Source organism: Hyla sarda, unplaced genomic scaffold, assembly GCF_029499605.1.
Source record: "Hyla sarda isolate aHylSar1 unplaced genomic scaffold, aHylSar1.hap1 scaffold_805, whole genome shotgun sequence".
NCBI lineage: Eukaryota > Metazoa > Chordata > Amphibia > Anura > Hylidae > Hyla > Hyla sarda.
The window spans coordinates 16,192-40,416 of record NW_026610831.1 but is presented as its reverse complement, the minus strand read 5'-3'; the positions used below and the strand labels follow the sequence as shown (position 1 = coordinate 40,416).

Genomic DNA, 24,225 nt, shown 5'->3' with positions numbered 1-24,225 from the left:
TGTGCCAGTGAAAGCGTTTCCTTGTATGTTCCTAGCCTGTGTTCCAGACCTCCTGCTGTTGCCCCTGACTACGATCCTTGCTGCCTGCCCTGACCTTCTGCTACGTCCGACCTTGCTCTTGTCTACTCCCTTGTACCGCGCCTATCTTCAGCAGTCAGAGAGGTTGAGCCGTTGCTGGTGGATACGACCTGGTTGCTACCGCCGCTGCAAGACCATCCCGCTTTGCGGCGGGCTCTGGTGAATACCAGTAGCAACTTAGAACCGGTCCACCAACACGGTCCACGCCAATCCCTCTCTGGCACAGAGGATCCACCTCCAGCCAGCCGAATCGTGACAGTAGATCGGGCCATGGATCCCGCTGAAGTCCCACTGCCAGTTGTCGCCGACCTCACCACGGTGGTCGCCCAGCAGTCGCAACAGATAGCGCAACAAGGCCACCAGCTGTCTCAACTGACCGTGATGCTACAGCAGCTATTACCACAACTCCAGCAACAATCTCCTTCGCCAGCTCCTGCACCTCCTTCGCAGCGAGTGGCCGCTTCCGGCCTACGATTATCCTTGCCGGATAAATTTGATGAGGACTCTAAGTTTTGCCGTGGCTTTCTTTCACAATGTTCCCTGCACTTGGAGATGATGTCGGACCAGTTTCCTACTGAAAGGTCTAAGGTGGCTTTCGTAGTCAGCCTTCTGTCTGGGAAAGCTCTGTCATGGGCCACACCGCTCTGGGACGGCAATGACCCTGTCACTGCCTCTGTACACTCTTTCTTCACGGAGATTCGAAGTGTCTTCGAGGAACCAGCCCGAGCCTCTTCTGCCGAGACTGCCCTGCTGAACCTGGTCCAGGGTAATTCTTCCGTTGGCGAGTACGCCATACAATTCCGTACTCTTGCCTCCGAATTATCCTGGAATAATGAGGCCCTCTGCGCGACCTTCAAAAAAGGCCTATCCAGTAACATTAAAGATGTGCTGGCCGCACGAGAAATTCCTGCTAACCTGCATGAACTTATTCATCTGGCCACCCGCATTGACATGCGTTTTTCCGAAAGGCGTCAGGAGCTCCGCCAGGATATGGACTTTGTTCGCACGAGGCGGTTTCTCTCCCCGGCTCCTCTCTCCTCTGGTCCTCTGCAATCCGTTCCTGTGCCTCCCGCCGTGGAGGCTATGCAAGTTGACCAGTCTCGCTTGACACCCCAAGAGAGGACACGACGCCGCATGGAGAATCTTTGCCTGTACTGTACCAGTACCGAACACTTCTTGAAGGATTGTCCTATCCGTCCTCCCCGCCTGGAAAGACGTCCGCTGATTCCGCACAAAGGTGAGACAGTTTTTGATGTCAACTCTGCTTCTCCACGCCTTACTGTGTGTCACGATGCCGGCTGGCAGGAGGTGGATCCTCTGTGCCAGAGAGGGATTGGCGTGGACCGTGCTAGTGGACCGGTTCTAAGTCACTACTGGTGTTCACCAGAGCCCGCCGCAAAGCGGGATGGTCTTGCTGCGGCGGTAGTAACCAGGTCGTATCCACTAGCAACGGCTCAACCTCTCTGACTGCTGAAGATAGGTGCGGTACAAGGGAGTAGACAAAAGCAAGGTCGGACGTAGCAGAAGGTCGGGGCAGGCAGCAAGGATCGTAGTCAGGGGCAACGGCAGGAGGTCTGGAACACAGGCTAGGAACACACAAGGGAACGCTTTCACTAGGCACAAGGGCAACAAGATCCGGCGAGGGAGTGCAGGGGAAGTGAGGTATACATAGGGAGTGCACAGGTGAACACACTAATTGGAACCACTGCGCCAATCAGTGGCGCAGTGGCCCTTTAAATCGCAGAGACTCGGCGCGCGCGCGCCCTAGGGAGCGGGGCCGCGCGCGCCGGGACAGGACCGAGGGAGAGCGAGTCAGGTACGGAAGCCGGGGTGCGCATCGCGAGCGGGCGCCACCCGCATCGCGAATCGCATCCCGGCTGGAGGCGGTATCGCAGCGCACCCGGTCAGTGGATCTGACCGGGGCGCTGCCGTAGCGAGGATGTTGCGAGCGCTCCGGGGAGGAGCGGGGACCCGGAGCGCTCGGCGTAACAGTACCCCCCCCCTTGGGTCTCCCCCTCTTCTTGGACCCTGAGAACCTGAGGACCAGACTTTTATCTAGGATATTGTCCTCAGGTTCCCAGGATCTCTCTTCAGGGCCACAGCCCTCCCAGTCAACCAAAAAAAAGGTTTTTCCTCTGACCTTTTTGGAGGCCAGTATCTCCTTTACAGGAAAGATGTCCGAAGAACCGGAGACAGGAGTGGGAGAAATAAGTTTAGGAGAGAAACGGTTGATGATGAGTGGTTTAAGAAGAGAGACATGAAAGGCATTAGGAATACGAAGAGAAGGAGGAAGAAGAAGTTTGTAAGAGACAGGATTAATTTGGCACAAGATTTTGAAAGGACCAAGATAGCGTGGTCCCAATTTGTAACTGGGAACACGGAAGCGGACATATTTAGCGGAGAGCCATACCTTGTCTCCGGGAGAAAAAATGGGGGGAGCTCTTCTTTTCTTATCGGCAAACTTTTTCATGCGCGAAGAAGCCTGTAAGAGAGAATTTTGGGTCTCTTTCCATATGGTGGAAAGATCACGAGTTATTTCATCCACCGCGGGCAAACCAGAGGGCAAGGGAGTAGGGAGGGGGGGAAGAGGGTGACGGCCGTACACCACGAAAAATGGGGATTTGGAAGAAGATTCAGAGACTCTGAAGTTGTACGAGAATTCGGCCCATGGTAGAAGATCTGCCCAGTCATCCTGGCGGGAGGAAACAAAATGCCGTAAATAATCACCCAGGACCTGGTTAATTCTTTCTACTTGCCCATTGGATTGAGGATGATAAGCAGAAGAAAAGTTTAATTTAATCTTGAGTTGTTTACAGAGAGCCCTCCAGAATTTTGACACGAATTGGACGCCTCTATCCGAGACGATCTGCGTGGGCAACCCGTGAAGACGAAAAATGTGTACAAAAAATTGTTTTGCCAACTGAGGCGCTGAAGGAAGTCCAGGAAGAGGAATAAAATGTGCCATCTTAGAAAATCGATCAACGACCACCCAAACAACAGTGTTGCCACGGGATGGGGGTAAGTCAGTAATAAAGTCCATACCAATCAGAGACCAAGGCTGTTCGGGGACAGGCAGAGGATGAAGGAGACCAGCAGGCTTCTGGCGAGGAGTCTTATCCCGGGCACAGATAGTGCAGGCCCGCACAAAATCAACAACATCCGTCTCCAGAGTCGGCCACCAATAGAAACGAGAGATGAGTTGCAAGGATTTCTTGATGCCCGCATGGCCTGCGAGATAGGAGGAGTGACCCCATTTGAGGATTCCGAGGCGTTGGCGTGGAGAGACGAAGGTCTTCCCTGGAGGAGTTTGCCTGATGGAGGCTGGAGAGGTGGAGATCAGGCAGTCAGGAGGAATGATGTGTTGCGGAGAGACCTCTACTTCCGAGGCATCCGAGGAACGAGAGAGAGCATCGGCCCTAATGTTCTTGTCGGCAGGCCGAAAGTGAATTTCAAAATTAAATCGGGCAAAGAACAGAGACCACCTGGCCTGGCGAGGATTCAGCCGTTGGGCAGACTGGAGATAGGAGAGATTCTTGTGATCGGTGTAAATAATAACTGGAAATTTTGATCCCTCCAGCAGATGCCTCCATTCCTCAAGTGCTAATTTAATGGCTAGTAGCTCTCGATCCCCGATGGAGTAGTTCCTCTCCGCCGGAGAGAAGGTCCTAGAAAAAAAACCACAAGTAACAGCATGCCCAGAAGAATTTTTTTGTAGAAGAACCGCTCCAGCTCCTACTGAGGAGGCATCAACCTCCAATAGGAAGGGTTTAGATGGGTCAGGTCTGGAGAGCACAGGAGCCGAAGAAAAGGCAGACTTGAGCCGTTTAAAGGCGTCTTCCGCTTGAGGAGGCCAGGACTTAGGATTGGCATTCTTCTTGGTTAAAGCCACGATAGGAGCCACAATGGTGGAAAAATGTGGAATAAATTGTCTGTAATAATTGGCAAACCCCAAAAAACGTTGGATAGCACGGAGTCCGGAGGGGCGTGGCCAATCTAAGACGGCAGAGAGTTTGTCTGGGTCCATTTGTAGTCCCTGGCCAGAGACCAAGTATCCTAGGAAAGGAAGAGATTGACATTCAAACAGACATTTCTCCATTTTGGCATAAAGTTGATTGTCTCGAAGTCTCTGAAGAACCATGCGGACATGCTGGCGGTGTTCTTCTAGGTTGGCAGAAAAAATCAGAATATCGTCCAGATACACAACAACACAGGAATATAAGAGATCACGAAAAATTTCATTAACAAAGTCTTGGAAGACGGCAGGGGCGTTGCACAGGCCAAAGGGCATGACCAGATACTCAAAGTGTCCATCTCTAGTGTTAAATGCCGTTTTCCATTCGTCTCCCTCCCTGATGCGGATGAGATTATAAGCACCTCTTAAGTCCAGTTTGGTAAAGATGTGGGCACCTTGGAGGCGATCAAAGAGTTCAGAGATAAGAGGTAGAGGGTAGCGGTTCTTTACCGTGATTTTATTAAGTCCGCGGTAGTCAATGCAAGGACGCAGGGAGCCATCTTTTTTGGACACAAAGAAAAATCCAGCTCCGGCAGGAGAGGAGGATTTGCGGATAAACCCCTTTTTTAAATTTTCCTGGATGTACTCAGACATAGCAAGAGTCTCTGGGGCGGACAGAGGATAAATTCTGCCCCGGGGTGGAGTAGTGCCCGGGAGGAGGTCAATAGGACAGTCATAAGGCCTGTGAGGAGGTAGAGTCTCAGCTTGTTTTTTGCAAAATACGTCAGCATAGTCCATATAGGCCTTAGGGAGACCGGTTACAGGGGGAACCACAGGGTCACGGCAGGGAGTATTGGGAACCGGTTTAAGGCAGTCTTTGAAACAAGAGGTACCCCAGCTCTTGATCTCTCCTGTGGACCAATCAAGGGTTGGGGAATGGCGTTGAAGCCATGGTAGTCCAAGGAGAATTTCGGAAGTGCAATTGGAGAGGACCAAAAACTCAATTTTTTCGTGATGAGGTCCGATGCACATTAGGAGGGGTTCCGTGCGGTAACGCACGGCACAGTCCAATCTTTCATTGTTAACGCAATTGATGTAGAGGGGTCTGGCGAGACTGGTCACTGGGATGTTGAACCTGTTGATGAGAGAGGACAAAATAAAGTTTCCTGCAGATCCGGAATCCAAGAAGGCCTTAGTGGAGAAGGAGAAGGTAGAGGCAGATATCCGCACAGGCACAGTAAGACGTGGAGAAGCAGAGTTGACATCAAGGACTGTTTCACCTTTGTGCGGAGTCAGCGTACGTCTTTCCAGGCGGGGAGGACGGATAGGACAATCCTTCAGGAAGTGTTCGGTACCGGCACAGTACAGGCAGAGATTCTCCATGTGGCGTCGTGTCCTCTCTTGAGGTGTCAGGCGAGACCGGTCAACTTGCATAGCCTCCACGGCGGGAGGCACAGGAACGGATTGCAGAGGACCAGAGGAGAGAGGAGCCGGGGAGAAAAAACGCCTCGTGCGAACAAAGTCCATATCCTGGCGGAGCTCCTGACGCCTTTCGGAAAAACGCATGTCAATGCGAGTGGCTAGATGAATGAGTTCATGTAGGTTAGCAGGAATTTCTCGTGCGGCCAGAACATCTTTAATGTTGCTGGATAGGCCTTTTTTAAAGGTCGCGCAGAGGGCCTCATCATTCCAGGACAATTCGGAAGCAAGAGTACGGAATTGTATGGCGTACTCGCCAACGGAAGAATTACCCTGGACCAGGTTCAGCAGGGCAGTCTCAGCAGAAGAGGCTCGGGCAGGTTCCTCAAAGACACTTCGAATTTCCGAGAAGAAGGAGTGTACAGAGGCAGTGACGGGGTCATTGCGGTCCCAGAGCGGTGTGGCCCATGACAGAGCTTTTCCAGACAGAAGGCTGACTACGAAAGCCACCTTAGACCTTTCAGTAGGAAACTGGTCCGACATCATCTCCAAGTGCAGGGAACATTGTGAAAGAAAGCCACGGCAAAACTTAGAGTCCCCATCAAATTTATCCGGCAAGGATAGTCGTAGGCTGGAAGCGGCCACTCGCTGCGGAGGAGGTGCAGGAGCTGGCGGAGGAGATGATTGCTGAAGCTGTGGTAGTAGCTGCTGAAGCATCACGGTCAGTTGAGACAGCTGATGGCCTTGTTGCGCTATCTGTTGTGACTGCTGGGCGACCACCGTGGTGAGGTCGGCGACAACTGGCAGAGGAACTTCAGCGGGATCCATGGCCGGATCTACTGTCACGATGCCGGCTGGCAGGAGGTGGATCCTCTGTGCCAGAGAGGGATTGGCGTGGACCGTGCTAGTGGACCGGTTCTAAGTCACTACTGGTGTTCACCAGAGCCCGCCGCAAAGCGGGATGGTCTTGCTGCGGCGGTAGTAACCAGGTCGTATCCACTAGCAACGGCTCAACCTCTCTGACTGCTGAAGATAGGCGCGGTACAAGGGAGTAGACAAGAGCAAGGTCGGACGTAGCAGAAGGTCGGGGCAGGCAGCAAGGATCGTAGTCAGGGGCAACGGCAGGAGGTCTGGAACACAGGCTAGGAACACACAAGGGAACGCTTTCACTAGGCACAAGGGCAACAAGATCCGGCGAGGGAGTGCAGGGGAAGTGAGGTATACATAGGGAGTGCACAGGTGAACACACTAATTGGAACCACTGCGCCAATCAGTGGCGCAGTGGCCCTTTAAATCGCAGAGACCCGGCGCGCGCACCCTAGGGAGCGGGGCCGCGCGCGCCGGGACAGGACCGAGGGAGAGCGAGTCAGGTACGGAAGCCGGGGTGCGCATCGCGAGCGGGCGCCACCCGCATCGCGAATCGCATCCCGGCTGGAGGCGGTATCGCAGCGCACCCGGTCAGTGGATCTGACCGGGGCGCTGCCGTAGCGAGGATGTTGCGAGCGCTCCGGGGAGGAGCGGGGACCCGGAGCGCTCGGCGTAACACTGTGCCTGTCCGGATATCTTCTTCTACCTTCTCCTTCTCTACTATGGCCTTCTTGGATTCCGGATCTGCAGGAAATTTTATTTTGGCCTCTCTCATCAACAGGTTCAACATCCCAGTGACCAGTCTCGCCAGACCCCTCTACATCAATTCTGTTAACAATGAAAGATTGGACTGTACCGTGCGTTACCGCACGGAACCTCTCCTAATGTGCATCGGACCTCATCACGAAAAAATTGAATTTTTGGTCCTCTCCAACTGCACTTCTGAAATTCTTCTTGGATTACCGTGGCTTCAACGCCATTCCCCAACCCTTGATTGGTCCACAGGAGAAATCAAGAACTGGGGTACTTCTTGTCTCAAGGACTGTCTTAAACCGGTTCCCAGTACTCCCTGCCGTGACCCTGTGGTTCCCCCTGTATCCGGTCTTCCTAAGGCTTATATGGACTATGCTGACGTCTTTTGCAAGAAGCAAGCTGAGACTTTACCCCCTCACAGGCCTTATGACTGTCCTATTGACCTCCTCCCGGGTACTACTCCACCCCGGGACAGAATCTATCCTCTGTCTGCTCCAGAGACTCTTGCCATGTCAGAGTTCATCCAGGAGAATTTAAAAAAGGGGTTTATCCGCAAATCCTCCTCTCCTGCCGGAGCTGGATTTTTTTTTTGTGTCCAAAAAAGATGGCTCCCTACGCCCTTGCATTGATTACTGCGGACTTAATAAAATCACGGTAAAAAAACGCTACCCCCTACCTCTTATCTCGGAACTCTTTGATCGCCTACAAGGTGCCCACATCTTTACCAAACTGGACTTAAGAGGTGCTTATAATCTCATCCGCATCAGAGAGGGGGACGAATGGAAGACCGCATTTAACACCAGAGATGGACACTTTGAGTATCTGGTCATGCCCTTTGGCCTATGCAACGCCCCTGCCGTCTTCCAAGACTTTGTTAATGAAATTTTTCGTGATCTCTTACATTCCTGTGTTGTGGTTTATCTGGACGATATTCTGATTTTTTCTGCCAACTTAGAAGAACACCGCCAGCATGTCCGCATGGTTCTTCAGAGACTTCGGGACAATCAACTTTATGCCAAAATGGAGAAATGTCTCTTTGAATGTCAATCTCTTCCTTTCCTAGGATACTTGGTCTCTGGCCAGGGACTACAAATGGACCCAGATAAACTCTCTGCCGTCTTAGATTGGCCACGCCCCTCCGGACTCCGTGCTATCCAACGTTTTTTGGGGTTTGCCAATTATTACAGACAATTTATTCCACACTTTTCCACTATTGTGGCTCCTATCGTGGCTTTAACCAAGAAAAATGCCAATCCCAAGTCCTGGTCTCCACAAGCGGAAGACGCATTTAAACATCTCAAGTCTGCCTTTTCTTCTGCTCCCGTGCTCTCCAGACCTGACCCATCTAAACCCTTCCTATTGGAGGTAGATGCCTCCTCAGTGGGAGCTGGAGCTGTCCTTCTACAAAAAAATTCTTCCGGGCATGCTGTTACTTGTGGGTTTTTTTCTAGGACCTTCTCTCCAGCGGAGAGAAATTACTCCATCGGGGATCGAGAACTACTGGCCATTAAATTGGCGCTTGAGGAATGGAGGCATCTGCTGGAGGGATCTAAATTTCCAGTTATCATATACACTGATCACAAGAATCTCTCCTATCTCCAGTCTGCCCAACGGCTGAACCCTCGCCAGGCCAGGTGGTCGTTGTTCTTTGCCCGTTTTAACTTTGAAATTCATTTTCGCCCTGCTGACAAGAACATTAGGGCCGATGCCCTCTCTCGTTCTTCTGATGCCTCTGAAGTAGAGGTCTCTCCGCAACACATCATTCCTCCGGACTGTCTGATCTCCACTTCTCCAGCCTCCATCAGGCAAACTCCTCCAGGGAAGACCTTCGTTTCTCCACGCCAGCGTCTCGGGATTCTCAAATGGGGTCACTCCTCCCACCTCGCAGGCCATGCGGGCATCAAGAAATCCGTGCAACTCATCTCTCGTTTTTATTGGTGGCCGACTCTGGAGACGGATGTTGTTGATTTTGTGCGAGCCTGCACTGTCTGTGCCCGGGATAAGACTCCTCGCCAGAAGCCTGCTGGCCTCCTTCATCCTCTGCCTGTTCCTGAACAGCCTTGGTCACAGATTGGTATGGACTTTATTACAGACTTGCCCTCATCCCGTGGCAACACAGTTGTTTGGGTGGTCGTTGATCGATTTTCCAAGATGGCACATTTTATTCCTCTTCCTGGTCTTCCTTCAGCGCCTCAGTTGGCAAAGCAATTTTTTATACACATTTTTCGTCTTCACGGGTTGCCCACGCAGATCGTCTCGGATAGAGGCGTCCAATTCGTGTCTAAATTCTGGAGGGCTCTCTGTAAACAACTCAAGATCAAATTAAACTTCTCTTCTTCTTATCATCCCCAATCCAATGGGCAAGTAGAAAGAATTAATCAGGTCCTGGGTGACTATTTACGACATTTTGTTTCCTCCCGCCAGGATGACTGGGCAGATCTTCTACCATGGGCCGAATTCTCATACAACTTCAGAGTCTCCGAATCTTCTGCTAAGTCCCCATTTTTCTTGGTGTACGGCCGTCACCCTCTTCCCCCCCTCCCTACTCCCTTGCCCTCTGGTTTGCCCGCTGTGGATGAAGTGACTCGTGATCTTTCCACCATATGGAAAGAGACCCAAAATTCTCTTTTACAGGCTTCATCCCGGATGAAAAGATTTGCCGATAAGAAAAGAAGAACTCCCCCCATTTTTGCTCCCGGAGACAAGGTATGGCTCTCTGCTAAATATGTCCGCTTTCGTGTCCCCAGTTACAAACTGGGACCACGCTATCTTGGTCCTTTCAAAGTCTTGTGCCAGATCAACCCTGTCTCTTACAAACTCCTTCTTCCTCCTTCATTTCGTATTCCCAATGCCTTCCATGTCTCTCTCCTTAAACCACTCATCATCAACCGCTTCTCTCCCAAACTTGTTTCTCCCACTCCTGTATCCGGCTCTTCTGACGTCTTCTCCGTGAAGGAGATTCTGGCCTCCAAGACGGTCAGAGGAAAAAAAAAATTTTTGGTGGATTGGGAAGGCTGTGGTCCAGAAGAGAGATCCTGGGAACCTGAGGACAACATCCTAGACAAAAGTCTTATTCTCAGGCTCCAAGAAGAGGGGGAGACCCAAGGGGGGGGGTACTGTTACGCCGAGCGCTCCGGGTCCCCGCTCCTCCCCGGAGCGCTCGCAACTTCCTCGCATTTGCAGCGCCCCGGTCAGACCTGCTGACCGGGTGCGCTGCAATGTCTCTCTCAGCCGGGATGCGATTCGCGATGCGGGAGGCGCCCGCTCGCGATGCGCATCCCGGCTCCCGTACCTGACTCGCTCCCCGTCGGTCTTGTCCCGGCACACGCGGCCCCGCTCCTTAGGGCGCGCGCGCGCCGGGTCTCTGCAATTTAAAGGGCCACTGATTGGCGCAGCAGGCTTAATTAGTGTGTTCAGCTGTGCACTCCCTATTTATACATCACTTCCCCTGCACTCCCTTGCCGGATCTTGTTGCCATTGTGCCAGTGAAAGCGTTTCCTTGTGTGTTCCTAGCCTGTGTTCCAGACCTCCTGCCGTTGCCCCTGACTACGATCCTTGCTGCCTGCCCTGACCTTCTGCTACGTCCGACCTTGCTTTTGTCTACTCCCTTGTACCGCGCCTATCTTCAGCAGTCAGAGAGGTTGAGCCGTTGCTGGTGGATACGACCTGGTTGCTACCGCCGCTGCAAGACCATCCCGCTTTGCGGCGGGCTCTGGTGAATACCAGTAGCAACTTAGAACCGGTCCACCAACACGGTCCACGCCAATCCCTCTCTGGCACAGAGGATCCACCTCCAGCCAGCCGAATCGTGACAGTGGTGATATCTATATCTTATCTTATATGTGGTAATATCTATATCTTATATTATATGTGGTGATATCTATATCTCATCTTATATGTGGTGATATCTATATCTTATCTTATATGTGGTGATATCTATATCTTATATTATATGTGGTGATATCTATATCTCATCTTATATGTGGTGATATCTATATCTTATATTATATGTGGTGATATCTATATCTTATATTATATGTGGTGATATCTATATCTTATATTATATGTGGTGATATCTATATCTTATATTATATTTGGTGATATCTATATCTTATCTTATATGTGGTGATATCTATATCTTATATTATATGTGGGGATATCTATATCTTATATTATATGTGGTGATATCTATATCTTATCTTATATGTGGTGATATCTATATCTTATATTATATGTGGTGATATCTATATCTTATATTATATGTGGTGATATCTATATCTTATTTTATATGTGGTGATATCTATATCTTATATTATATGTGGTGATATCTATATCTTATATTATATGTGGTGATATCTATATCTTATATTATATGTGGTGATATCTATATCTTATATTATATGTGGTGATATCTATATCTTATATCATATGTGGTGATATCTATATCTTATATTATATGTGGTGATATCTATATCTTATCTTATATGTGGTGATATCTATATCTTATATTATATGTGGTGATATCTATATCTTATATTATATGTGGTAATATCTATATCTTATATTATATGTGGTGATATCTATATCTTATATTATATGTGGTGATATCTATATCTCATCTTATATGTGGTGATATCTATATCTTATATTACATGTGGTGATATCTATATCTTATATTATATGTGGTGATATCTATATCTTATATTATATGTGGTGATATCTATATCTTATATTATATGTGGTGATATCTATATCTTATATTATATGTGGTGATATCTATATCTTATCTTATATGTGGTGATATCTATATCTTATATCATATGTGGTAATATCTATATCTTATATGTGGTGATATCTATATCTTATATCATATGTGGTAATATCTATATCTTATATGTGGTGATATCTATATCTTATATTATATGTGGTGATATCTATATCTTATATCATATGTGGTAATATCTATATCTTATATGTGGTGATATCTATATCTTATATTATATGTGGTGATATCTATATCTTATATGTGGTGATATCTATATCTTATATTATATGTGGTGATATCTATATCTTATGTTATATGTGGTGATATCTATATCTTATGTTATATGTGGTGATATCTATATCTTATATCATATGTGGTGATATCTATATCTTATTATATGTGGTGATATCTATATCTTATATCATATGTGGTGATATCTATATCTTATTATATGTGGTGATATCTATATCTTATATGGGGTGATATTTTTATCTTATATTATATGTGGTGATATCTATATCTTATATTATATGTGGTGATATCTATATCTTATATCATATGTGGTGATATCTACAGTGGGGATCCAAAGTTTGGGCACCCAGGTAAAAATTTGTATTAATGTCCATAAAGAAGCGAAAGAAAGATGGAAAAATCTCCAAAAGGCATCAAATTACAGATTAGACATTCTTATAATATGTCACCAAAAGTTACATTTTATTTCCATCATTTACACTTTCAAAATAACAGAAAACAAAAAAAATTACGTCTGCAAAAGTTTGTGCACCCTGCAGAATTTATAGCATGCACTGCCCCCTTTGTAAAGCTGAGACCTGCCAGTGTCATGGATTGTTCTCAGTCATCATCTGGGAAAATCAGGTGATGTCAATCTCAAAGGTTATAAATGCCCAGACTCATCTGACCTTGTTCCAACAATCAGCACCACGGGTTCTTCTAAGCAGTTGTCTAGAAATCTGAAACTGAAAATAGTTGACGCTTACAAAGCTGGAGAAGGATATAAGAAGATAGCAAAACGTTTTCAGATGTCAATATCCTCTGTTAGGAATGTAATTAAGAAATGGCAGTCATCAGGAACAGTGGAAGTTAAAGCAAGATCTAGAAGACCAAGAAAAATATGAGACAGAACAGCTTGCAGGATTGTGAGAAAAACAATTCAAAACCCACGTTTGACTGCACAATCCCTCCAGAAAGATCTGGCAGGCACTGGAGTTGTGGTACACTATTCCACTATAAAGAAATACTTGTACAAATATGGTCTTCATGGAAGAGTCATCAGAAGAAAACCTCTTCTACGTCCTCACCACAAAAATCAGTGTTTGAACTTTGCAAATGAGCATATAGACAAGCCTGATGCATTTTTCGAAACAAGTTCTGTGGACCGATTAGGTTAAAATTGAACTTTTTTGCCGGCTATGAGCAAAGGTACGTTTGGAGAAGGGGAACAGAATTTAATGAAAAGAACCTCTGTCCAACTGTTAAGCATGGGGGTGGATCAATCATGCTTTGGAGTTGTATTGCAGCCAGTGGCACAGGGAACATCTCACGAGTAGAAGGAAAAATGGATTCAATAAAATGTCAGCAAATTTTGGATGCTAACTTGATGCCATCTGTGAAAAAGCTGAAGTTAAAGAGAGGATGGCTTCTACAAATGGATAATGATCCTAAACACACCTCGAAATCCACGGGGGATTACATCAAGAGGCGTAAACTGAAGGTTTTGCCTTGGCCTTCACGATCTCCTGACCTCAACATCATTGAAAATCTATGGATAGACCTTTAAAAGAGCAGTGCGTGACAGACAGCCCAGAAATCTCAAAGAACTGGAAGACTTTTGTAAGGAAGAATGGCCAAAGATACCTCAAACAAGAACTGGAAGACTCTTGGCTGCTACAAAAAGCGTTTACAAGCTGTGATACTTGCCAAAGGGGGCAGTACAAGATATTAAATCTGCAGGGGGCCCAAACTTTTGCAGACGCCATTTTTTTGTTTTCTGTTATTATGAAAGTGTAAATGATGGAAATAAAATGTAACTTTTGGTGACATATTATAAGAATGTCTAATCTGTAATTTGATGCCTTTTGGAGATTTTTCCATCTTTCCTTGGCTTCTTTATGCACATTAATACATTTTTTTACCTGGGGGGCCCAAACTTTTCATCCCCACTGTATATCTTATATCATATTTGGTGATATCTGTATCTTATATGTGGGGATGTCTACAGTGGGGCAAAAGTATTTAGTCAGCCCCCAATTGTACAAGTTCTCCCCCTTATAAAGATGAGGCTGTAATTTCCATCATAGGTTATAACCTCAACTATGAGACAGAATGAGAAAAAATCCGTAAAAGTCACATTGTCTGATTATTAAAGAATTTATTTATAAATTATGGTGAAAAATAAGTATGTAGTCAATAAGAAAAGTTCATCTCAATACTTTGTTATATCCCCTTTGTTGGCAATGACAGAGGTCACATGTTTTCTGTCTTCACAAGGTTCTCACACACTGTTGGCAATGACAGAGGTCACATGTTTTCTGTCTTCACAAGGTTCTCACACACTGTTGGTAATGACAGAGGTCACATGATTTCTGTCTTCACAAGGTTCTCACACACTGTTGCTGGTATTTTGGCTCATTCCTCCATGCAGATCTCCTCTAGAGCAGTGATGCTGTGGGGCTGTTGCTGGGCAACACGGACTTTCAACTCCCTCCAAAGGTTTTCTATGGGGTTGAGATCTGGAGACTGGCTAGGCCACTCCAGGACCTTGAAATGCTTCTTATGAAGCCACTCCTTCGATGTCCGGGCGGTGTGTTTGGATCATTGTCATGCTGAAAGACCCAGCCACATATCATCTTCAATCTCCTTGCTGATGGAAGGAGGTTTTCACTCAAAATCTCACGATACATGGCCCCATTCATTCTTTCCTTTACACGGATCAGTCGTCCTGGTCCCTCGGAAGAAAAATAGCCCCAAAGCATGATATCTCCACCCCCATGCTTCACAGTAGGTATGGTGTTCCCACCCCCATGCTTCACAGTAGGTATGGTGTTCTTTGGATACAATCGGCATTCTTTCTCCTCCAAACACAACGATTTCAGTTTTTCCCAAAAAGTTCTACTTTTGTTTTCATCTGACCATATGACATTCTCCCAATCCTCTTCTGGATCATCCAAATGCTCTCTAGCAAACTTCAGACGGGCCCGGACATGTACTGGCTTAAGCAGGGGGACACGTCTGGCACTGCATGATTTGAGTCCCTGGCGGTGTAGTGTGTTACTGATGGTAGCCTTTGTTACTTTGGTCCCAGCTCTCTGCAGGTCATTCACTAGGTCCCCCGTGTGGTTCTGGGATTTTTCCTCACCATTCTTGTGATCATTTTGACACCACGTGGTGAGATATTGTGTGGAGCCCCAGATGGAGGGAGATTATCAGTGGTCTTGTATGTCTTCCATTTTCTAATAATTGCTCCCACAGTTGATTTCTTCACACCAAGCTGCTTGCCTATTGCAGATTCAGTCTTCCCAGCCTGGTGCAGGTCTACAATTTTGTTTCTGGTGTCCTTCGCCAGCTCTTTGGTCTTGGCCATAGTGGAGTTTGGAGTGTGACTGAGGTTGTGGACAGGTGTCTTTTATACTGATAACAAGTACAAACAGGAGCCATTAATACAGGTAACGAGTGGAGGACAGAGGAGACTCTTATAGAAGAAGTTACAGGTCTGTGAGAGACAGAAATCTTACTTGTTTGTAGGTGACAAAATATATTTTCCACCATAATTTGCAGATAAATTCTTTAATAATCAGACAATGTGTTTTTATGGATTTTTTTCCGCATTCTATCTTTCATAGTTGAGGTCATAACCTATGATGATAATTACAGCCTCTCATCTTTATAAGGGGGAGAACTTGTACTAAAATTATAATGTACTAAAATAAAACAAAAAAAATAAAACTAAATACTTTTTTGCCCCACTGTATATGATATGTGGTGATATCTACAGTCATGGCTGTAAATGTTGGCACCCCGGAAATAAAAAAATGAAGTATCTCACAGAAAAGCATTGCAGTAACACTATCCTAATTGCTGTGCACCCGCCTGGTGTCTAGAGCTGAGGGTGTCCCCTGCGGTGTCGGGATCCATTTGGGGTAACTCGGGGATCTGCAGCTGAGAAGAGGCCCTGACAAAGGCTCTACCCCTTAAAATGGGGGCTCCTTCTCTTTGTCCAGCAGGATATAACTGTATGGGGTTGTAGTAGGATATAACTGTATGGAGGTGTAGGATATAACTGTATGGAGGTGTAGTAGGATATAACTGTATGGGGTTGTAGTAGGATATAACTGTATGGAGGTGTAGGATATAACTGTATGGAGGTGTAGGATATAACTGTATGGAGGTGTAGTAGGATATAACTGTATGGAGGTGTAGTAGGATATAACTGTATGGGGGTGTAGTAGGATATAACTGTATGGGGGTGTAGTAGGATATAACTGTATGGAGGTGTAGTAGGATATAACTGTATGGAGGTGTAGTAGGATATAACTGTATGGGAGTGTAGTAGGATATAACTGTATGGAGGTGTAGTAGGATATAACTGTATGGAGGTGTAGTAGGATATAACTGTATGTAGGTATAGCAGGATATAACTGTATGGAGGTGTAGTAGGATATAACTGTATGTAGGTATAGCAGGATATAACTGTATGGAGGTGTAGCAGTGCTCTTATGTAGGTGTAGCAGGATATAACTGTATGAAGGTATAGCAGGATATAACTGTATGTAGGTGTAGCAGGATATAACTGTATGGAGGTGTAGTAGGATATAACTGTATGGAGGTGTAGTAGGATATAACTGTATGTAGGTGTAGCAGGATATAACTGTATGTAGGTGTAGCAGGATATAACTGTATGGAGGTGTAGTATGATATAACTGTATGTAGGTGTAGTAGGATATAACTGTATGTAGGTGTAGCAGTGCTCGTATGTAGGTGTAGCAGAATATAACTGTATGGGGTTGTAGTAGGATATAACTGTATGGAGGTGTAGCAGTGCTCGTATGTAGGACTAGCAGGATATAACTGTATGGAGGTGTAGCAGTGCTCGTATGTAGGTGTAGCAGGATATAACTGTATGGAGGTGTAGTAGGATATAACTGTATGGAGGTGTAGCAGGATATAACTGTATGGAGGTGTAGCAGTGCTCGTATGTAGGTGTAGCAAGATATAACTGTATGAAGGTGTAGTAGGATATAACTGTATGGAGGTGTAGTAGGATATAACTGTATGGAGGTGTAGTAGGATATAACTGTATGGAGGTGTAGTAGGATATAACTGTATGGAGGTGTAGTAGGATATAACTGTATGGAGGTGTAGCAGTGCTCGTATGTAGGTGTAGTAGGATATAACTGTATGGAGGTGTAGTAGGATATAACTGTATGGAGGTGTAGTAGGATATAACTGTATGGAGATGTAGTAGGATATAACTGTATGGAGGTGTAGTAGGATACAACTGTATGGAGGTGTAGTAGGATATAACTGTATGGAGGTGTAGTAGGATATAACTGTATGGAGGTGTAGCAGGATATAACTGTATGTAGGTGTAGCAGTGCCCGTATGTAGGTGTAGCAGGATATAACTGTATGTAGGTGTAGCAGGATTTAACTGTATGTAGGTGTAGCAGGATATAACTGTATGTAGGTGTAGCAGTGCTCGTATGTAGGTGTAGCAGTGCTCGTATGTATGTGTAGCAGGATATAACTGTATGTAGGTGTAGCAGTGCCCGTATGTAGGTGTAGCAGGATATAACTGTATGTAGGTGTAGCAGTGCCCGTATGTAGGTGTAGTAGGATATAACTGTATGTAGGTATAGCAGGATATAACTGTATGGAGGTGTAGCAGTGCTCTTATGTAGGTGTAGCAGGATATAACTGTATGTAGGTATAGCAGGATATAACTGTATGTAGGTGTAGTAGGATATAACTGTATGGAGGTGTAGTATGATATAACTGTATGTAGGTGTAGTAGGATATAACTGTATGTAGGTGTAGCAGTGCTCGTATGTAGGTGTAGCAGAATATAACTGTATGGGGTTGTAGTAGGATATAACTGTATGGAGGTGTAGCAGTGCTCGTATGTAGGACTAGCAGGATATAACTGTATGGAGGTGTAGCAGTGCTCGTATGTAGGTGTAGCAGGATATAACTGTATGGAGGTGTAGCAGGATATAACTGTATGGAGGTGTAGTATGATATAACTGTATGTAGGTGTAGTAGGATATAACTGTATGTAGGTGTAGCAGTGCTCGTATGTAGGTGTAGCAGAATATAACTGTATGGGGTTGTAGTAGGATATAACTGTATGGAGGTGTAGCAGTGCTCGTATGTAGGACTAGCAGGATATAACTGTATGGAGGTGTAGCAGTGCTCGTATGTAGGTGTAGCAGGATATAACTGTATGGAGGTGTAGTAGGATATAACTGTATGGAGGTGTAGCAGGATATAACTGTATGGAGGTGTAGCAGTGCTCGTATGTAGGTGTAGCAGGATATAACTGTATGGAGGTGTAGTAGGATATAACTGTATGGAGGTGTAGTAGGATATAACTGTATGGAGGTGTAGTAGGATATAACTGTATGGAGGTGTAGTAGGATATAACTGTATGGAGGTGTAGTAGGATATAACTCTATGGAGGTGTAGCAGTGCTCGTATGTAGGTGTAGTAGGATATAACTGTATGGAGGTGTAGTAGGATATAACTGTATGGAGGTGTAGTAGGATATAACTGTATGGAGGTGTAGTAGGATATAACTGTATGGAGGTGTAGTAGGATATAACTGTATGGAGGTGTAGTAGGATATAACTGTATGGAGGTGTAGCAGGATATAACTGTATGTAGGTGTAGCAGGATATAACTGTATGTAGGTGTAGCAGTGCCCGTATGTAGGTATAGCAGGATATAACTGTATGTAGGTGTAGCAGGATTTAACTGTATGTAGGTGTAGCAGGATATAACTATGTAGGTGTAGCAGTGCTCGTATGTAGGTGTAGCAGTGCTCGTATGTAGGTGTAGCAGTGCTCGTATGTATGTGTAGCAGGATATAACTGTATGTAGGTGTAGCAGTGCCCGTATGTAGGTGTAGCAGGAAATAACTGTATGTAGGTGTAGCAGTGCCGTATGTAGGTGTAGTAGGATATAACTGTATGTAGGTATAGCAGGATATAACTGTATGGACGTGTAGCAGTGCTCTTATGTAGGTGTAGCAGGATATAACTGTATGTAGGTATAGATGGATATAACTGTATGTAGGTGTAGCAGGATATAACTGTATGGAGGTGTAGTAGGATATAACTGTATGGAGGTGTAGTAGGATATAACTGTATGGAGGTGTAGCAGGATATAACTGTATGTAGGTGTAGCAGGATATAACTGTATGGAGGTGTAGTATGATATAACTGTATGTAGGTGTAGTAGGATATAACTGTATGTAGGTGTAGCAGTGCTCGTATGTAGGTGTAGCAGAATATAACTGTATGGGGTTGTAGTAGGATATAACTGTATGGAGGTGTAGCAGTGCTCGTATGTAGGACTAGCAGGATATAACTGTATGGAGGTGTAGCAGTGCTCGTATGTAGGTGTAGCAGGATATAACTGTATGGAGGTGTAGTAGGATATAACTGTATGGAGGTGTAGCAGGATATAACTGTATGGAGGTGTAGCAGTGCTCGTATGTAGGTGTAGCAGGATATAACTGTATGGAGGTGTAGTAGGATATAACTGTATGGAGGTGTAGTAGGATATAACTGTATGGAGGTGTAGTAGGATATAACTGTATGGAGGTGTAGTAGGATATAACTGTATGGAGGTGTAGCAGTGCTCGTATGTAGGTGTAGTAGGATATAACTGTATGGAGGTGTAGTAGGATATAACTGTATGGAGGTGTAGTAGGATATAACTGTATGTAGGTGTAGCAGTGCTCGTATGTAGGTGTAGCAGGATATAACTGTATGTAGGTGTAGCAGTGCTCGTATGTAGGTGTAGCAGTGCTCGTATGTAGGTGTAGCAGGATATAACTGTATGTAGGTGTAGTAGGATATAACTGTATGGAGGTGTAGCAGTGCTCGTATGTAGGTGTAGCAGGATATAACTGTATGTAGGTGTAGCAGTGCTTGTATGTAGGTGTAGCAGGATATAACTGTATGTAGGTGTAGCAGTGCCCGTATGTAGGTGTAGCAGGATATAACTGTATGTAGGTGTAGCAGGATATAACTGTATGTAGGTGTAGCAGTGCTCGTATGAAGGTGTAGTAGGATATAACTGTATGGAGGTGTAGTAGGATATAACTGTATGGAGGTGTATTAGGATATAACTGTATGGAGGTGTAGTAGGATATAACTGTATGTAGGTGTAGCAGTGCTCGTATGTAGGTGTAGCAGGATATAACTGTATGTAGGTGTAGCAGTGCTCGTATGTAGGTGTAGCAGTGCTCGTATGTAGGTGTAGCAGGATATAACTGTATGTAGGTGTAGTAGGATATAACTGTATGGAGGTGTAGTAGTGCTCGTATGTAGGTGTAGCAGGATATAACTGTATGTAGGTGTAGCAGTGCTCGTATGTAGGTGTAGCAGGATAAAACTGTATGTAGGTGTAGCAGTGCTCGTATGTAGGTGTAGCAGTGCTCGTATGTAGGTGTAGCAGGATATAACTTTATGTAGGTGTAGCAGGATATAACTGTATGGAGGTGTAGCAGGATATAACTGTATGTAGGTGTAGCAGTGCTCGTATGTAGGTGCAGTAGGATATAACTGTATGTAGGTGTAGTAGGATTATAACTGTATGGAGGTGTAGGATATAACTGTATGTAGGTGTAGCAAGATATAACTGTATGTAGGTGTAGCAGTGCTCGTATGTAGGTGCAGCAGGATATAACTGTATGTAGGTGTAGTAGGATTATAACTGTATGGAGGTGTAGTAGGATATAACTGTATGGAGGTGTAGTAGGATATAACTGTATTGAGGTGTAGTAGGATATAACTGTATGGAGGTGTAGTAGGATATAACTGTATGTAGGTGTAGCAGTGCTCGTATGTAGGTGTAGCAGAATATAACTGTATGAAGGTGTAGCAGTGCTCGTATGTAGGTGTAGCAGGATATAACTGTATGTAGGTGTAGCAGTGCTCGTATGTAGGTGTAGCAGGAAATAACTGTATGTAGGTGTAGTAGGATATAACTGTATGGAGGTGTAGCAGTGCTCGTATGTAGGTGTAGCAGGATATAACTGTATGTAGGTGTAGCAGTGCTCGTATGTAGGTGTAGTAGGATATAACTGTATGTAGGTGTAGCAGTGCTCGTATGTAGGTGTAGCAGGATGTAACTGTATGTAGGTGTAGCAGAATATAACTGTATGGAGGTGTAGCAGTGCTCGTATGTAGGTGTAGCAGGATATAACTGTATGTAGGTGTAGCAGTGCTCGTATGTAGGTGTAGCAGGATATAACTGTATGTAGGTGTAGCAGTGCTCGTATGTAGGTGTAGCAGGATATAACTGTATGTAGGTGTAGCAGTGCTCGTATGTAGGTGTAGCAGGATATAACTGTATGTAGGTGTAGCAGTGCTCGTATGTAGGTGTAGCAGGATATAACTGTATGTAGGTGTAGCAGGATATAACTGTATGTAGGTGTAGCAGTGCTCGTATGTAGGTGTAGCAGGATATAACTGTATGTAGGTGTAGCAGTGCTCGTATGTAGGTGTAGCAGGATATAACTGTATGTAGGTGTAGCAGTGCTCGTATGTAGGTGTAGCAGGATATAACTGTATGTAGGTGTAGCAGTGCTCGTATGTAGGTGTAGCAGGATATAACTGTATGTAGGTGTAGCAGTGCTCGTATGTAGGTGTAGCAGGATATAACTGTATGTAGGTGTAGCAGGATATAACTGTATGTAGGTGTAGCAGGATATAACTGTATGTAGGTGTAGCAGGATATAACTGTATGTAGGTGTAGCAGTGCTCGTATGTAGGTGTAGCAGGATATAACTGTATGTAGGTGTAGCAGGATATAACTGTATGTAGGTGTAGCAGTGCTCGTATGTAGGTGTAGCAGGATATAACTGTATGTAGGTGTAGCAGTGCTCGTATGTAGGTGTAGCAGGATGTAACTGTATGTAGGTGTAGCAGGATATAACTGTATGTAGGTGTAGCAGTGCTCGTATGTAGGTGTAGCAGGATATAACTGTATGTAGGTGTAGCAGTGCTCGTATGTAGGTGTAGCAGGATATAACTGTATGTAGGTGTAGCAGGATATAACTGTATGTAGGTGTAGCAGGATATAACTGTATGTAGGTGTAGCAGGATGTAACTGTATGTAGGTGTAGCAGGATATAACTGTATGTAGGTGTAGCAGTGCTCGTATGTAGGTGTAGCAGGATATAACTGTATGGAGGTGTAGCAGTGCTCGTATGTAGGTGTAGCAGGATATAACTGTATGTAGGTGTAGCAGTGCTCGTATGTAGGTGTAGCAGGATATAACTGTATGTAGGTGTAGCAGTGCTCGTATGTAGGTGCAGCAGGATATAACTGTATGTAGGTGTAGCAGGATATAACTGTATGTAGGTGTAGCAGTGCTCGTATGTAGGTGTAGCAGGATGTAACTGTATGTAGGTGTAGCAGGATATAACTGTATGGAGGTGTAGCAGTGCTCGTATGTAGGTGTAGCAGGATATAACTGTATGTAGGTGTAGCAGGATATAACTGTATGTAGGTGTAGCAGTGCTCGTATGTAGGTGTAGCAGGATATAACTGTATGTAGGTGTAGCAGGATATAACTGTATGTAGGTGTAGCAGTGCTCGTATGTAGGTGTAGCAGGATATAACTGTATGTAGGTGTAGCAGTGCTCGTATGTAGGTGTAGCAGGATATAACTGTATGTAGGTGTAGCAGTGCTCGTATGTAGGTGTAGCAGGATATAACTGTATGTAGGTGTAGCAGGATATAACTGTATGTAGGTGTAGCAGTGCTCGTATGTAGGTGTAGCAGGATATAACTGTATGTAGGTGTAGCAGTGCTCGTATGTAGGTGTAGCAGGATATAACTGTATGTAGGTGTAGCAGTGCTCGTATGTAGGTGTAGCAGGATATAACTGTATGTAGGTGTAGCAGTGCTCGTATGTAGGTGTAGCAGGATATAACTGTATGTAGGTGTAGCAGGATATAACTGTATGTAGGTGTAGCAGTGCTCGTATGTAGGTGTAGCAGGATATAACTGTATGTAGGTGTAGCAGGATATAACTGTATGTAGGTGTAGCAGTGCTCGTATGTAGGTGCAGCAGGATATAACTGTATGTAGGTGTAGCAGGATATAACTGTATGTAGGTGTAGCAGTGCTCGTATGTAGGTGTAGCAGGATGTAACTGTATGTAGGTGTAGCAGGATATAACTGTATGTAGGTGTAGCAGTACTCGTATGTAGGTGTAGCAGGATATAACTGTATGTAGGTGTAGCAGGATATAACTGTATGTAGGTGTAGCAGTGCTCGTATGTAGGTGTAGCAGGATGTAACTGTATGTAGGTGTAGCAGGATATAACTGTATGTAGGTGTAGCAGTGCTCGTATGTAGGTGTAGCAGGATATAACTGTATGTAGGTGTAGCAGGATATAACTGTATGTAGGTGTAGCAGTGCTCGTATGTAGGTGCAGCAGGATATAACTGTATGTAGGTGTAGCAGTGCTCGTATGTAGGTGCAGCAGGATATAACTGTATGTAGGTGTAGCAGTGCTCGTATGTAGGTGCAGCAGGATATAACTGTATGTAGGTGTAGCAGTGCTCGTATGTAGGTGTAGCAGGATATAACTGTATGTAGGTGTAGCAGGATATAACTGTATGTAGGTGTAGCAGTGCTCGTATGTAGGTGCAGCAGGATATAACTGTTTCTTTCTCTTCCCAGGTTCCTGATCTGTAAAGAACATCTCATCATGTATCTGAACACTTCATGAACTGAACGCCGTTGCGCTGAATGTATATAACGGGGGAGATGAGACGTCTGCTCCTATAGGATTCTCTGACCTGTCGGCCATGTCGCTATAAGCCATATATATCCTCTGTGTGATACTATTGTGCCCAACACTCTGCAGCTTCTCCCGCTTCATTAACCCTGTACATACCTTTTATATTTTTATACATTGTCCCCGGTCACTTTCTTCCTCTGTAGGATCTGGTGATGGTTCGGAGTGTTCCCCGTGGTTCCTCGGCGCCGGCTGTGCGCACTTTATCTGTATATTGCTGCCTCCATCCATTCCATACACCTTGTTTTCCAGTTCTTCACCATTATTAAGATTAGAGATGAGCGAACTCGGGAGGACCGGGACCTCAGGGTCTCCCTAATAATTAATGGCGCCC

The 24,225-nt window shown here is 45.3% G+C and overlaps 1 protein-coding gene across 1 annotated transcript in view; it reads left to right on the top strand.

Moving 5' to 3' along the window:
• The window catches only part of LOC130346964 (uncharacterized), a 100,684-nt gene extending 76,459 nt beyond the window's left edge, over positions 1-24,225 (top strand). Inside the window, exon 6 of the mRNA XM_056554596.1 lies at positions 23,774-24,225. Within this exon, the coding sequence (XP_056410571.1) occupies positions 23,774-23,781 (8 nt within the window). The 3' untranslated portion in view covers positions 23,782-24,225. The remainder of the gene's footprint in view (positions 1-23,773) is intronic.